The sequence below is a fragment of the Paroedura picta genome, chromosome 4 (genome assembly GCF_049243985.1).
Source record: "Paroedura picta isolate Pp20150507F chromosome 4, Ppicta_v3.0, whole genome shotgun sequence".
Classification (NCBI taxonomy): domain Eukaryota; kingdom Metazoa; phylum Chordata; class Lepidosauria; order Squamata; family Gekkonidae; genus Paroedura; species Paroedura picta.
In genome coordinates, this window is record NC_135372.1 from 107,404,000 (window position 1) to 107,421,074 (window position 17,075).

General features: G+C 39.8%; 1 protein-coding gene across 1 annotated transcript in view; it reads right to left on the reverse strand.

Annotated features, from left to right (window-relative positions):
- Positions 1-1,316: 1,316 nt before the first annotated feature.
- ST7L (suppression of tumorigenicity 7 like) overlaps positions 1,317-17,075 on the reverse strand; it is a 44,280-nt gene continuing 28,521 nt past the window's right edge. The window contains exons 13-15 of the mRNA XM_077334915.1: positions 15,647-15,739; positions 10,182-10,321; positions 1,317-1,763 (exon numbers count right to left, since the gene is read on the reverse strand). Coding sequence (XP_077191030.1) covers positions 1,668-1,763; positions 10,182-10,321; positions 15,647-15,739 — 329 coding nt within the window. The 3' untranslated portion in view covers positions 1,317-1,667. The remainder of the gene's footprint in view (positions 1,764-10,181; positions 10,322-15,646; positions 15,740-17,075) is intronic.

A 17,075-nucleotide genomic window follows, 5' to 3' on the forward strand; every position in this document is an offset into this window, starting at 1 on the left:
ATGGGAGGCTGTGCTTCATTTATAACCCCATACATATGCTGGAAAAGGTTCAACTTTAAAAAGCATTATATCGCTTACCTTATGGGCCCCTGTGGATGGTGAAGTGAAATTGCACGAGCACAACATGTCTATTAATCATCACTGTGATACCAGCGTGAGAAACAGCCCCTGTGGCTTATGTTCACTCCAAAGAAAAATATTTAGGGGGGAAAACTTACTTCCTGGTAGCTGTGTAGTTCTGGCAATTTGTAGATCTCCCTTTCTTATGTAATCATAAATGAATGTGGATATCAGTTTGGATTGGGTGATAGTAACAGAACTGCAGGATTGTGATTCAAGGGATTTTCTCTCCAAAATGAGAGAAATACTACTAGGAATGAGAATATGGGCCAGTGTTTCCAATTTTCTGATATTAGTTTAGAGCAAAGGATGAGATGCAAATATTCAGGGGAGAAATTAAATGAAAACCTCAATACATTGGAAAAGTTACAATTGTGGGAAAATGTAGGTAGTAATACTACTTCATGCTTTCCAACCAGCAGCCAGCCTCTTCCTGGAAATAAAAATGAGCTTTCGTGTAGGTAAGATTACTATGCAGTTTTGTAGTGTAAGGATTATGCACGTTCTACTGAAAAGCCAATCACTTGGATTTAATGGACACCCTAGCAGGACTAGAGAAATGCATGTATCATTCAATACTGCACGACCAGAGTTTAGGCTTCACACTTTCCCCCACATAAAGGCTCCTTGAGAGTGAATCAGAAATGGAGCTATGGGAAATATAAAACCTGAACTGGTTGGATGCTTGCGCATGGTCAAAGGTCGAGGCAAATATCAGTTCTGTCTGCTGTAGTTTGAACACATTCCTCCCAAAGTATCAACCTCCGCTAAGCACTACAAACAGTCAAGCAATTCCAGAAAGACTTGCAAGTGCCAGTGACAAAGGCCACTTATTAAGTTTTGATTTATGCCTTATCGAATGGCAGTGTGAAAAAACACATCGGAAAAATCTAATCCATTAAATTGGGGAGAAGTTGTATCAGATGCTTCAGTGGTCTTGTAAGTAATAACACGATGCTTCACTTGCAAGAAGTATGTGGCCCCGAGGTCTTTGATGGTCACATCCAAAGTATGACAATCTGATATCTTGCCCTGTTGTTGAGCTTGAGACACCCCACAGAGTACATTGTCCACAATGTTGTTATAGTACAGCTTACCACCAAGAACATATTGCAAAAGAAAATTAACCATAGATATAAAAACAAGCCAGCCTAGGGAGACAGCCTAACAAGGGTCAAAACAGGATCTCATTTGAATTTGGGGCAATGAGCATTTAAATTTACTTCTCTGCTGTGAAGGAAATTTCAACATACCATCTACCAAATTTATTGCCTTCCAGATCTTATACAGAAAGCAGTAGCTTCAAATGAGCACAATATCCTTCCCTCACACACAAAAGCAGCTGTGTGTTCTTAATACAAACACTAAGGCTCAAGGAGGGATACAGCAACTCTCAAGCACCAAAAACAGGATTTAAAATGAAGCAAAGTCATAGAGCTTGTCTTTTTTCACACCCTTAGCTGCAAGTGCTGTTGTGCTGGCCTGGGGGTGGGGTGCTGATGGTAGAGTTCCTGAGAACACTGGCTGGCCCAACTGTGAAGGTCCCCTCAAATTTGGGTCAGTTGATGCCAGAGACCAGCAGGCATGATGCGCTCAATCTTCTCCATCATGAAACTCAAAGGTGACAAGAGAGTTCCAAAGAACTGAAAGATAGAAAAAAGATTAAATGAATTTGGTGGTCAAAACCAAACTTCAGAACAAAATCTTCCTTCACAAAGGTCCAGAAAACATTTTTTTAACATCTTTGTGCATCATTAACAGAAGCAGATTTTCATGAAAACCACTGAAATAATTTTAGCAGTCCAACTAAATTAAGCTTAGGACATTAAACATCACCTCCCCAAATCAACAAAATGGGATAAAGGGAAATATAATGTTTTTGCGTCGTGCAAAATTGTCCTCTCAACAAAAGAAGTAATAATATTTGGAAATGGAGGGCGTACAGAAAAGTAGGTAATTAACCAAATTGCACCATTAAAATTTGAAGTTCAGCAAAGTAATAGATGGCATGAAATTTTTTGACAGATTAAAAATGCCAGATTTCTTATCCATTTTTTACAACAACAATTCATTCAATTCTAGACATTCTTTTCATCAGGACTGCCCTCAGTAAAGAAAAGCAGGGAATGTTAACTTTGATGACCACAGAAGCTTAAAGAAAATATGGCAGAGCTAGAACAGAAACTATAAGTAAAATTTTCAAGCTGTTAGCCATAAACATTTAACAGTATCCTCATTTCTATTTCAACTTTATCCCAAGACAAACATGTACTATACTTGACTTTTTAAATATACCTTTAAGCTTATTCAGCCCTTTCACTTTCAGCATATCATTTTAAACAACAGACCATCCTATCTTCTCCCAATTGCCTTCTGTAATCTGCTAAAACCTTTCCCTATTCTTCACATTGGCAATTAAGTCCAGAACGTTAATGTTAAAAATACTACTTTGTGCCAATGGCTTCAGGCTGAGGCAAACATGTTATCCACAACTGCCTTGACAAAGAACAATTTGTGACTGAATTCCACCAGTACAGTAATGGAACTTTTAATCACAAGATCATTCTTTGTATCCCAAAAATATACAGAAGCCAACTCCTAAATTATCTGCCTATGAGCAGTTCTCTCTCATATCAAGAACACTGATTAAGATGCTGATTAGCTAAGGAAGAAAATTTCGCTTTTCAGTTCTACACATTCAGTTTGTGGGAGAATATCTCAGGCATGCTAAATGTGGAATATTATTCATTATACCTTTCGAAGTCATATAACATTCTCACAGATATGCAAAAAGTTCAACTGTTTATAAATTTGAGACGTTCAACAGCTGTGCAGTAACTTAATTTTTCAATGTCACTTAATGAGCCTTGAGAAAACAGTGCACGGATTTATTCCTATTACAAAATTTGTTGCCGTACAGATTAGTAGAATTAATGTCCTGGGATTCAGAGGTCTATTTGGCATCGTGTTCTGTTTCCAAAATTTAGATGTTTCAGCTTGGTGGAAAATCATCCAAGGATTTTTGAGGGAAGCAAAAATGCAAGGTAGCCTTTCTCAGGAAGCTTCTGTACATCTAGGCATAGGAGTCACAGGCAACATTAATGTCCCATGGTGATCAAATATTGATGTGGGTGCCATGTTTCACTTATCAACACTGAATCCTTAGGATGGGAGTGTGGCAATGCAATCCTACATAGAATTACTCCAGTCATGAGGCTTCAACTGGAGTCAATCTGTACAAGAATTGGGACTTTGGGACATTTTGCTAGCACACAGGAAGAAAAGATTTCAGTAGGATTGTTGCCAAAATGTTACTTCAAGCAGATTTCTGAGACAAATTTGGAGATTCCCTGCTCAGTATAAAGATCTGAGGAATTTTTAAAAGTATGAGGGGCAACTAGGAAACCAGTGATAAGCTTCTACACATTGTAAACACAATGCTGCCTTCCTAGATCTAGGACTCTGAATTCCTGATGAACCTTCTAAACAAAGTGTGTTTGTGCGGGGGACTTTTAGCATTCATTTGATTTTTCTTTGAAAGTCTACTATCTGAAAGAGCAACATCAGGTGCTATAGAAGCAACTGGCTCTTCAAACACACAGGTTCCCAAGCTATGACCAAACAGAGAGAAAAGGACCTATCTACTGGCAATATAATAAATATATTCATAAAAGAAAGAAAAGTGTCTTTTTTTGTAGTTTTCCTTATTTCTTTATTCTGTAGGACTTCTGTCAAAACAGAATTCAGGTAATATCTGTTTTCAGTGAGATTCTTTCATCAGTGACAAGTCTTTATATATATTAATAGTATAATACTGGCCACAGGCTCACATAGGTATGGGGATACTGGTCTGTACTGACATGTTCTGAAGGAGGGATTTATGAACCAATTAATGATGTGTTCTTGCAACAGAAAATTCAGTTAAACCGCTACCTACAACTGAATGCACAAAATATTCTTGAAACTTAACAGTCCAGTTCCTGTTTGAAGAGAGCACTAGAATCCATTCCTGCTACTTGGAATTATGCTGGGGATTCAGTAGTGGCCTCTACATGTGGTCCTTGTGAGGACCTGAGCAGCTGAGTTCTGAACCAGCTGTAGTTTCTGGGTCAGGGATAAGGGAAGGCCCACACAGAATGAGTTACAGTAGTCTAGCTTGTGGCTAGGTGTTCTGGGGCCAGGTATGGCGCTAGTAGCTTAGTCTGACGTAGATGGAAAAATACAAGAGGGCTGGCTGAATGAGATAGTCCAAACTAGAAAAATTCAACCAATTGGCTAGTAAAAAGATGTAATCTTTTTTGTTTATAATTATTCCAATTTATTCTGTAGATATTGCCTTCATATCTGTGGTGTACAAATATAAACCAGAACTGGGTTCTGGATAAACATTTTTTTTCTTTTTCAATAGCCCGTTTTCAAAGTTGCTTTCTTCCTCATTGGTTTTTATCATATAAACAGGCTCAGTATTTCATGGAGGTTTCTTTACTGCTCTATGACTATGAGGGGGTTTGCACATCACAGATATGAAGGCAATATCTACAGAAAAAAATGTAATAATTATAAACAAAAATATTACATCTTTTTACTAGCCAATTGGTAGATGGAAAAATGCCTGCTGAGCTACTCGGAGGACCTGTGCCTTCATAGAGAAGGAGGCATAAAAGATCACTCCCAGATTCTTGACAGTATGAGCAGCCTGAAGCTGAAGTTCTTCCTCTCCAGGCTGAACATTCCCTTCAGCCTTTCCACATAGGGCTTGGTCCCTAGGTTCCAGATCATTCTTGGACTTCTAATCCGGTGAGCCGGGTTTGATTCTGTACCCCCCTACATGCAACCAGCTGGGTGACCTTGGGCTTGCCACAGCACTGATAAAGCTGTTCTGACCAAGCAGTAATATCAGGACTCTCTGTGCCTCACCTACATCACAGGCATTTAGTATGATAGTATTGTTGGCTCTTAATGTATATACATTTGTTTTGTTTAAAACTATAACTTGATGTGGAACAGTAACTAGGTAGTCTCAATAGAAATCGCTCTAAATCACACCAGTTCCTGAAGTATATTAGATGTTCAGTATTACACACATTTACCTAGGAATACATCCCACTGAAGTAAAAGTGACATCTGAATAAAGATACTCTGGGATTATATTGCACAAAACCTAATGAATCCCTCTGTTGACAGTATTGTAAAGGGGGATCAATTTAATCATACTCCCTTTCCCTCAAATCCAAACTGCAGATAGGACAAGCCCTGTTATATTGTCCTCAGAAGTGATTACTGCATGGTAAATCCAGCACTTCTACTTTTGTTTTGAAGAAGTACCACCAGCAAGGCATTTGAATCAGGTCATTACTGAGAGAGAACCAATCACTTGACCATTTCCTGCAGTTAGGAAAGCTACCCTGAGATGGGAATGGATGTGAGCAAAGAGGACTCCTATGGCCCACCTCCTGACAACCCCCCCTGCCCCCGCTATAACAACATTTCTGACTTCCTTTACTTAGGGTAATAAATGTAACAAAACCTATTTAGTTGGATAGCCTTTCAGGTTAAGCAGCCACATAAACAAGCTCAAAGAACAGTATCCCTGTTTCCCACTGTGATAGCCAAAACTTCTAAAAAGCATGTCCAAGAGAAAAAAACAACCATGTGCCCACTCGATCCAATGGAAAGCTTCCATTTATCTCAATTTAGCAGCCAAGTGCCAGTGCTGGGTTTGTGCTGTTGGTATATTCCATTGTGTATATGCTGTAACTAATAAAAGACTCACTGTGGGTTTTGGCCTCTCAACAGTTTTTTGCAGTTTGGCAAGACTTTTGTCTGGCGATTTGATTGTAGAGGAAACAAATGAAATATCTACTGAAAATACATAAGTCTTGCTGTTCCACTAAAGAAAGGATATTGAGATAGTTCTTCTACAGGAGTATGCAGCTGACAGTATGGAATAAACAGCTGAAGGACATCTAGTATCTTCTCTCTGTATTACACAGAAGAGTTGGATGGTGTAACAGAAGGTTACCTTTTAAAAACACTGCTGATGTAGGATTATATTTAATATATATCAGAGAGCAGAGATGAAAATGTATGAGTAGTCACTACCAGTCTGCTGCTATTCTTCCTCCTGCTATGGAGGGAACTTTGTTTAGACTTAAAAACTGCCTACTTGTTATAGTGTAGCAAGCCAACTGGCAGGGGCTCGTGGGAATTGTAGTCCATGGACATTTGGAGAGCCACAGTTGGACCATTCCTGCTTTAGAGGCTGAGACTAGGCAGACCCAGAAACAGTGTAACTACGCTCTAATTTCCACAATTGGGGCCTAGCTCATGTTCATGTTTAGGCATGTGTGGGGATTCATGCCTTCCTCACTACACTGTTTTCCCAACTTGACACTTCTTTCCCTGCATGCCATGGTCCCAATCCAAAACAAGACTCCATGTTTTACATTTCAAAAATAACATGCAACTCCTCATAGATGTGTGGCTTGCCAGGATCTGAGGCAGATCAAGAAACAGCATGCTTTACAACTTGAAACAATGCTTAGGAAGCATAAGGTAAAAGGGGGATAGGATTTTTTTTTTGGGGGGGGAGGATAATAATGCAAATTCAAGATTTCAATTATTTCATTCATTTAATACCCTGTGTAGGAAACACATAAACAAACATCATAATAATATAAAAGTCGTAACATAAAAATACTTTAAAAAAATACTTGTAGCAGGTTTAAAGGTTAGAGGTTAAAAATGCCAAGCAGGGCCCAATATATTCAGTACTGTATTCAAGTTATGCTCGAGATTCAAAATGCTTCAACTAGAGGGCTGTGCAATTACTTGAAATCTGGCGTAATTTAAAAATGAGAAAAGCAAGCCAAGGTCAACTCTCTCTTTCCTAAAATGAAAATATTAGGGGAAAGATGAGCTCTAACCCCAGCCAAAGGGCCAAAGAAAACCCTGAAAATCACACCTCTTAAAGGCAACAGCGCTTCTTGTGCTTTTAGATAAGGTTCTCAGCATGGAGAAGATAGAGACAGGATACACAGTCTCCTCACTAAGCTGTCTAAACTTTCCCCTCGCCAAGATGAACCTTCAAGAGTACATTAAACTAGTGCTCCAGTATTTGCATAGACCCCCTATGGCCTTTTTGGCTTAATTCAGCACTGGTTTCAACCTACAAAGATCTTAACATGCTGAATCAAACAACTCCTTTGTAACAATACAACCATTATCATCAGCAAAACCTAAGCTGACCCTACAAATCCACGCACAAATTTCAAATAACAAGACCTGTAGAGAGGCACTTGCAGTGGCTACCACATAATTGAAGAATTTTTTTCTAGAGTTCTGAAAAAGTCAGAATCAAAATATTTTCCTGATGTGTTGCAAACATTTGACATCCAGCAAAATTAATTATCCATCCATCCATCCATCCATCCATCCATCCATCCATCCATCCATCCATCCATCCATCCATCCATCCATATATCCATCCATCTATCCATCTATCCAAGTAAGTAAGTAAGTAAGTAAGTAAGTAAGTAAGTAAGTAAGTAAGTAAGTAAGTAAGTAAGTAAGTAAGTAAGTAAGTAAACTGAAAAAATTATTATAATAATACATTAATTCACCTTAGGTAAAATCCAGAGCATCCTACTGAGTTATGGCAAAACAACAGAACTTGAAGTGAAAAATCTGATTTTTTAAAGTTAGCAGGTTTCTTCTAACTACACAGCCCAAGACTCCCTCCATTTAATGAAGTGAAACAAATTAATTTAATTTCAAACACGATAAAATACTGGAAGAGCAGATGCAGCTCAATCTGCATAAAGTGCCGCATTTTTTCCTGGAAAAATGAAAGAGAATGAGTGAGGAAAAAAGGTGAACTTGAGAAAGTGGCAGAATATGGACCTGATGGACCAAGAGTCTGATTCAGTAGCCAGTTTCATGTGTTAATGTGACAGATTTTATTACACAGCTCCTAAGCTATGTTGGACCACACACTACTATCCCCCTAATCTCCCACTTAGTTCATGTACAAAACTTTGTCAGCAACTTAATTTCATTGATTCCAGCGAAGCCAACAGATTGAGTAGGGTGTAACTTTGCTTAGGTTCACTAGATTCAAGTCCAGTAGCACATTAGATACCAACAAGATTTTTGAGTTATAAGCTTTCAGGAGTCAAAGCTTCCTTTGTCAGATGTAGGATTGCACTGAAAATGGTTACCAGGAAAGGGAAAAATCCAGCTTCCTACCCCAGAGAGCTTACAGTCTAAGTATTCTCGTACAATTAAACACTACTAACAAATCATTGGCTATGGTTTAAGTAGCCTAACATGGCCCCTCTCTCCCTAAAAATGATGATATATCAAACTCTTCCTCTGACTTAGACACAACCCAGCTTCCAATAGTAACTGGAAACTGATATTTAAACAAACCCTATCTTGAATTTTGAGTGATGATGAAAGAAACTTTTAGAAGTTCATTGCTCTGAATTAAAAAAAAAAACTCAGAGTGCAATTGTAGAGAGGTGGGATATAAACGTTTGGATAGACAATGAACAGGAACAAAAAATCATTAGCATCCCGAAAGCCACCATAATACCATTAGATGCAAAGACTTGACAATTAAAACGGCCAGCAAGAGACCTACACCATATTAAGTTGCAAATACCCTAGAATATTAAAATTAGGCTAAACACTCATCAGAAAAATATACGCTACTTAGAGTTCCTGGCCCTGCAGGAATAAAGCCAGTTTGGTGTAGTGGTTAGGAGTGCCGACTTCTCATCTGGCATGCCAGGTTCGATTCTGCACTCCCCCACATGCAACCAGCTGGGTGACCTTGGGCTCGCCACGGCACTGATAAAACTGCTCTGACTGGGCAGTGATATCAGGGCTCTCTCAGCCTCACCCACCCCACAGGGTGTCTGTTGTGGGGAGAGGAATGGGAAGGCGACTGTAAGCCGCTTTGAGCCTCCTTCAGGTAGGGAAAAGCGGCATATAAGAACCAACTCTTCTTCTTCTTCTTCTAAAGCTTGCCTAAGCTTTTTGGCTCTGGCCCTAGCCTGGTGGAACACTTTGCCAAATAAGATCAGAGCCCTGTGGAGCCTTAAGTTGTTCCACTTAAGTCAACCAGAAAGGCACAAAAGCACAAGTTGTAATATAAACTCCTAAAGGACTGTCAGGAAACCATCTGACCTCCTGAGACAACAATTTTACTTGTTTCCTCACCTCTCTAGAGGTTCAGAAGTCTAAAACTTTCTCCATGATAATCAATGAGATATCATCCACAACTGAGCCATACTGAACTGAGTCAGAAAAGAAAACCACACTGAGTGCATGTATACATAGGACTATGATGCTCTAGGACAGGCTTTCTCAAACAGGGTTTTGTGAAACCCTGAGGTTTCTTGACAGTCCTGGAAGTGTTTCCTGAATGGGTGGGTGTATATTAATTTTAATGTATTTTTTAGATTTATTAAACATTTATTGGGTGATATTACCATATATAGTCATGTCAATCTGCTCCCCCCCTCCCAAAATGGCCAATGAGGGGCCTGGAAGGGGTGGGAAGAACAGGGGTCTCAGGTGGGTATGTACACAGCTATTTTTCCCAGCCATATTCTGCACCATTGCACCACTTCTGGAGTTTCTTGAAACATGAAGAATGTTTCAAGGGTTTCTCAATGGTAATGAAATTGAGAAAGGCTGATCTAGGACAACCCCATGGCTGTCATGGATGTCACAAAATTCTAAGCTACATCATTTTGAGAGGCCTCAGTCTGACTACTGAAATCCCTCAACACCAAATATAAGGCCACTCCTGGCAGAGAAGGAAGGAGGATTGTTAAGCATCTCTCTGCTTGACTAAGTACCTAGCAAACAAGTTGTTTCAGAATGATAGATGACAGCTACCCCCTTCCCCACCAGTTCCTGAGACCAGGCTGATACTGCACCAAGAACCCCAAGAGATGGAGCTTCTACAGCCCCACATAAAAATCTCTTAGTTTCCATTATTAGTATCACACAATACCTTAAATAAGCTTTCAAGTGGAGATAATACTTACGGCTTTTGCAAAAATCACCATAAGTTCAGGGAACTGGTGAGTGAGGAGGGCTAACATCGCTGTGAAAGAGCACAGCCCTGCTGTAAAGTGGATGAAAAAAGGAAGCTCCTTCTGAGGATAGACGGATACATCATGAAATGCTGGAACAAAAAGTTATGACAATTACTTAATAGCTCAGGTATTCGGGGCTGATTTTATAAATGTCATGATTTAGCACAGAAAAAAAACCATTGGAAAGAAATGTTATAAATGGTCACAATTTTATTCATACATTTGGACTTTTTAAAGATGGAGCAAACAGCATTGTTAGCAAATGCTGCAATACAGCACAATGTTAATTACACTTTCCAAAACCACTAAAATATGACCAGTTTTATTATCATTGATGATAATCTTTAAACCGTCCGTGGCGCTGTGGGCGCCACGGACTAAATAATTTGTTAAGGGGCCTTGAGGTGGGCTTTGTCCGTGATGAGGAAGGGTCCAGATTGGACTCTTCCTCACGACAGACAATCAGAGGGACCAATCGGCAGGCGCAAAGCGCCTGCCGATTGGTCCCTCCGATTCCCAGCCCCAGTAACTGCGAGCCGCGCGCAGCGCGGCTCGCAGTTGCTCCCGGCTTGACGCGGCGAGAGGCGCTTCGCGCCTCTCACAGCGTCAGGCTGCCACCCCAGGGAGCCCCCGGCAGTCGCGCGAAGCACGGCTCCCGGGGGTTCTCTGCCTGGCGGCCTCTCGCCGCATCAGCCCGCCGCCGCCAAAAGATGCCTGCCGCCGCCAAGGACGCCCAAGCCGCCGAACAGACCACCGCCGACAACAGTGAGTGCCTAGTGCCCGCTGCATTTTCCTGCAGCGGGCTTGGTTACTAGTATTAATTATAATATGACAATAACCTTGTTTATTTATTTGTTTATTTATTATATTTATATACCTTCCTCCCTGAAGGCTCAGGGCAGTTCACATAAATAAAACAGAAATAATAGCAATAACTTTGTTTAACAATAATAAAGTGATAACAACAAACAACATAGGAGAGTAGAAAAATGTGGAAAACATTAAATTAACTCATACAGATCGCCCAGTGGATTGGGTGGAATTGTAGTGGGTGCCATAGGAAGGATGCTTAGGGGGAGGGCCCGTGGGAAGTGGTGGTTCAGGTCAACCACAACCAAATGCCTGGTAGAGGAGCTGTATTTGTAATTATTTGTATTACCCATCCTTAGTGGTTTAACTGAGATGTAGGTTCTATCAAAGAATGGTCTGAGGCTGGGAAGGTGTTTCCCATTCAAGGGAATGGTGGGGGGGGGGGGAGGGGGAAACAGTCAGATGCCAGTGTTTCCTTGTAAAAACTCCACAGAACTAATATAAGGGCCAATTCAGATGTTTGCAGGTTATTCTTCCTAAACTAGATTTAACTAAAATGAATCAAAACTAAATGAACTTTTTTTGCCTATAAGGAAACTGCAGGCCAAATTTATTCCACACCTTGATTAAAATCTGAGAGATCCCCGTGAAGCACTTAAGGATACTTGTGGGCCCAAATTCTATTAATTTACATTTTTATACCTGTGTCTTTGATAAATGTTGTCTGTCTTAGAAACATAAAGTGCATCACCTATTTTTTCTCTGCTAGGCCAGTAGTAATAACAGCAGATTGAATGAGTTGTCTCATCTTCTTCCCCTACAATCCAATTATTAGAAACTACAATGACTATGCCCTTCCTTCACACAACTGGTTCTACCACATTCATATAGAAACTTCTAATTACTTCTAATTCATATTTTATAAATTCAAGGCTTTTTGAAAGATGAGAAAAACTGAAAATATGAAACTTTGTTTTTATATAAGCTAACAGCAGCAAGACCATTATATGTTCAGAATTGGAAAACTGCAAGAATACCCAAAGTAGAAAACTGGCTATTAAAGGTGTAAGAATTTGCACAGATGGCTAAACTTGCATCTTTGATTAGAGAAAACATGACCTTTTATGTCTGATTGGAAACCCTTTATTGACCACTTGCATGAAAAGGAAAAAAAATGATTTGATGATTTGTGGTTTTAAGGACTACAAAAATAGTGAAATAAACTTAAATACCATAAGTAATCTTGTTATAAATTGATGAATTTGAATTATTTGGTAATTGTTTATGTTCTGATCACCTGGAATCTCGAAAAAATGTTACCTTGTCTGTTCTTTGCTTTCCATTCTCCTTCTCCACTTTTCTGTACTTTTTAAAATTAGAAATTCGTAATAAAACTTTAAAAAAAGGTGATACAAATTTAAGTTGGAAGCAGTCTGAACTGAAAGTATTCCATAAACCTGCAAACTGAAATCTGAGATGAAAAAGAAAGGTCTAGTAATGCTGAATACGTGACACATTATTTTCAGTTATATTAGATGTACATCAGTGCAAGTCAGAACACAGTAAAGAAAAAAGTTCTTTCACTTAAAAAAAAATCCAAGTTGCTGCATTTTTAAAATTTCAGAACTGCTGGAGAGTTGTAGCGTAAAAATGTTAAGATTATTTTATTTATGGATAGTTTTGTATTTAAAATTTAACAGGAATGCGTGAGTGATTGTGCTGAAATGTCTGCATACACTGGAGTTTAATTTTACCGGGAAACCCATGGCTTAGGGTTAGTCACTAGCTGAGGCATTCCTTGAGCAATATCCTGCATGAGTGAGAAATGAGTAATTTAGAGCAGTCTGGGGGCAGATTTTAATTAGTTTTTAAACAGAGCTTTTCAAGGGGTTTTTTTTAAACACTTTTTATTGAACCACATATATGCAAGTGCTCTTGTGGCAGATGTGCTTTGGTAATCTGCTCCACACTTTGCAAATGAAGGGCTCTCCAAGATGCAGAACAGAATCTTGCCAGTGCTTAGTATGAAACAAAACCTTCATTATAATGTAACAGGGTAACCCAACTCTACATTCAGCAACTGAGAAGTATATTTTCAGAATCTCTCATAGACTAACATCAAGATAATGATTTACTAGAAGACAACCTCTATTCTGATCTAATCAGAGATGCCAACGAAGAACCCTGAAGCAAAATGACAAACCTGGAGACCTGCTGTTAGAAGGCTCAATAAAGGAGGCAGCCCATATGTAGGGTTTTACTGAAAATATTTTTGTCCAGGCATTTCTGACATCCTTTTTTCCCTCAAATCAAGCAGATACATTTCTAGGCTATGAGGCAGGGAGGCAGGCAGGCAGGCAGAGTCAGCTACCTGAAAAACCTTAACGTCCTCAAAAATAAAATCTACATCCCAAAGGAATGTTAAAAGAGCAATATAGGGCAGTGCACAAAGATAAAAGTTTTGTGTTGAACCTGTAGGGTCTCATAACATAAACTCTCAAACTCATTAAAAGTCAGCCACTAGTCCTTACGAGTTTCCATGAAAGCAATTAATCTCTTCAAGGTACCAATGAACATAGAGTATCCTGAATTTTATTAAACATTTTTGTGCTGCAAAATGTTCCTTACTTCTTATATGAAAACACTTCCTGGACAAAAACATAAGTGAGATGTTCCTTTATGACAACTACATACACATGAGGAGGAACAGAGGAACATACCACCTTCTTACTTGACAGTCCGTACAATGTTAATGTGCATATCATGTTTTAGCCACCCTAAAATGGTTAGGAGACTCAGTTCTTCTGGGGACATCAGAAATTGCCTGGGAGCACCATTCCTTCTTCTGCTCTCATCCAGACACATCTGAGAACATTTCTTTTTGACTGCTGAACTTTAATGATCAGTTAATAGAAGTTTCAATTTACAAACATTTTGTCAATGAACAAGTCCAGTCCCATTCAGAACAGTTCAGACTATGCCAAGAACACACAGAATTCTGCAGTTCTCCAGCGTGGTACACTAAAGTGATCAAAATCCCCTTATTTAACATTCTTTATCATTTGCCACCGTCAATTAAAAGCCAGAAAGGTACATTATGAAACTTAGAAGTGCTTCTTGACACATGATAGACCAATCATATGGGCTGGATCCCAACTAACACTTATGCCAACGAAGGCAGTTTCCTCCCTCCTGCTGTAGCCCACCAATTTTCCCAAAATGCTGCTCCTGAAGGGCAGGGGACCCTAAGGAACAGCATGAGAAGTAAGTCAGGGGTCTGAGGAAGGGGGGAGGGGAGATCAGCAAAAATAGCTTCCCTTTTCTATTAGTGGGAAATGACGTTCGAATCCAATCAAATGTACGGAAAACTACACCAATCAAGGGTGCAAGTCTTCAGTCAAGCTGTACAGGTTGATCTCTGAAAAGAGGAAGCAGCTCCACAGGTAAGTGATACAAATGGTACAGTTTGGTTATTTAAATGAGAATCTTCTTTGAAAAGAACGAATCTGGTAAATTCAATGTCTATTCCCAACAGAGAAAATGATTCTTCAGATTTAGGAATAGATTTGAAAGAAACACCATTTTAATCACTGTCACACTTCCAGCTAGAAGCTGCCAAAGAAAGAGAAGGGTGTTGGCCAGTTCTGAGTGGCCATTGGGGAAGCCAGAACAAAGTTTGAGTTCAAGTTGTAGGCTCTCATGTGCACGGCAGCTGAGAGAGGCTGGGCCTAACCAGTACCATGTGTGCATATACCTTTAAGGGCTTTCCTAACACCCAGCTGGGGTGAGTTCTTACCAGGGCAGTCCTATTCTAATTGTATCTAAAGAAACAAGTAAGGGGGAGAAACCAGGATAAAGGCATGATGTGAATGAACCCCTACTTCCTTGAGGACAAGGGCCCCACCCACAGGAAGTGGGAGGCAAAGAGGAAGCCAGCACAGCTTGTGAGTCTGCCTTTAAAAGGGGCACTGAGGAGGGCTCATGAGGACATGCCAAGTTTCTTTTCCCAAGCTACACTGGAGAAGAATGGGAGAGAGGATGAGGATCCAGATAACATCTAAAAGGTTAGTAGAAGTGGTGTGGGTCAACCTTGGTGATATAAGACCAAGTAGCAACATTTAACTAATCCTGAAGTTAGCTGAAAAGGCAAGAGGAGGCAGTCATAACCTGCTTCTTGGAAGCACTAGAAAAAGAAATCCTCCTTTTCAGTTATCCACACATTGCACGAGTCACCACAGCACAACACTCTCCCCATACCATCATGAAGGAAGTACTGGAGTTCACGGGCCATAAGCTTTTCCTTAGACCAGTGCACTCCTCCATGAACCAGAAGCAGTACTGGCAGTAGGGAGAAGCAACAGTAGGCTCTTCCACATAGCCTATAGACAACATACCACAGTGGTTCTCGCTGCACAATGATTACACAGAAAAGAGGCTGTTTTAACTAGTTTCTATATTCATTTTATATAACTTAACACCAGTGTTCAGGTATGCATACTGATTATAATGCACTTGTATGTAGGAGTGCCAATGAGCACATTACTAAATAAACTTAGCTTATATTATAGCTGAATGAATAATTATAAAAAATAGTAGTTACTTACTTGGTAATAACTCTCTGTCTGCTGTCTCTGTACAGCTGGGGTAGGGATAAAATAGATGCCCCTTCTCTAATGGATATGGGATCATTCTGAATGCTAAGGAACAAAAGATAAAAATCACTGACACTTGACCCATACTAAATTAAAATTTCCACCGTCTACTATGGTTGAAGACATTTCTGCATCCTGTATAGCAGGGGTAGTCAACCTGTGGTCCTCCAGAAGTTCATGGACTACAATTCCCATGCACCCCTGCCAACAAATGCTGGCACGACCTCATGGGAATTGTAGTCCATGAACATCTGGAGGACCACAGGTTGACTACCCCTGCTGTATAGTACCTAGAAGATGTTCTTGCTAAATGCAGTTAGTCTGCTGAGAGATCCCAAAGGAGGTGGTGGGTGGAATTACTTTTGTTCCTATCCAGACAATGAATGATCATCATGGTTACTAAGGCAGTTTCAGTCACAAACTCAGGATGGACAACAGACTAAAGTGGCTAAACCATACTCTTAACCACAAATGAGAAACTAGGCAATAACTGGAAAGGTTGTCTGTTAATACAACTAACTTCCTTCAAAAGAGGCACTATCCTTCCCTCCCATAGGGACACTGATAATCCCCCCCAATCTACTCACACTCTCACAAACTTTCACCTATCATGTTAGAAAAAGGATCCAATGTATAGTAGGTGTGTGCCTTTCCTGAACTCTCTCTTGGCATCCAAACACACAAGCTAAAAACGGTTTAATATAAAGAGAGGCTGCTTCTAATATCGTTCTCATCTAGCTAAGACTGGGTGAGAATGTTTGTGGGATATTGGAATATTTATTGTATGTACCACAATTTTTATTGCATTGTCTTCTACGTTTGTAATCCATTTTCTGCACTATGGTATTTCATGCTTTATCCTTTGGGGGGGGGGCATTGCTTTCTAACCCTGTAATCTTTGTCCTATAGCACTGTTTGAGATTATGCTTTCTAGCTGAACTGTTTTCTGTGGTTTATATCTCCCTTCAACCTCAGCAAGAAAGGTAGGGTATAAATGAAGCAAATAAAATCTACAGATGTCTTATGAAAATTTTACCACTGGGCTGTTGCAGTTCATCTTCTGTCCAGCCAACTGGGAACCAAAAACCTTATTCCACTTAAAAAACCACCCTGATGCCATGCACTGTGCAGATGTACTAGCAGCTGAAATAATGCAGTTTTCTTTGCTGGAATCACAACTGCAGTGAACATCTTCAAGTAAGCTTCATATTGCATGGTTAGATTGGACTAGAGGGTTTTGCCATGAGATTCAACAACCTCCTTTAAATAAAGAACGGAAGTGGAAAGGCAGCCTGAAGATACTACATTTATATGCAACTGGATGTTAGTCAGCATCTGATTCCACATTTATTAGCCCATCTGCAGAGCAATACTTTAAAAA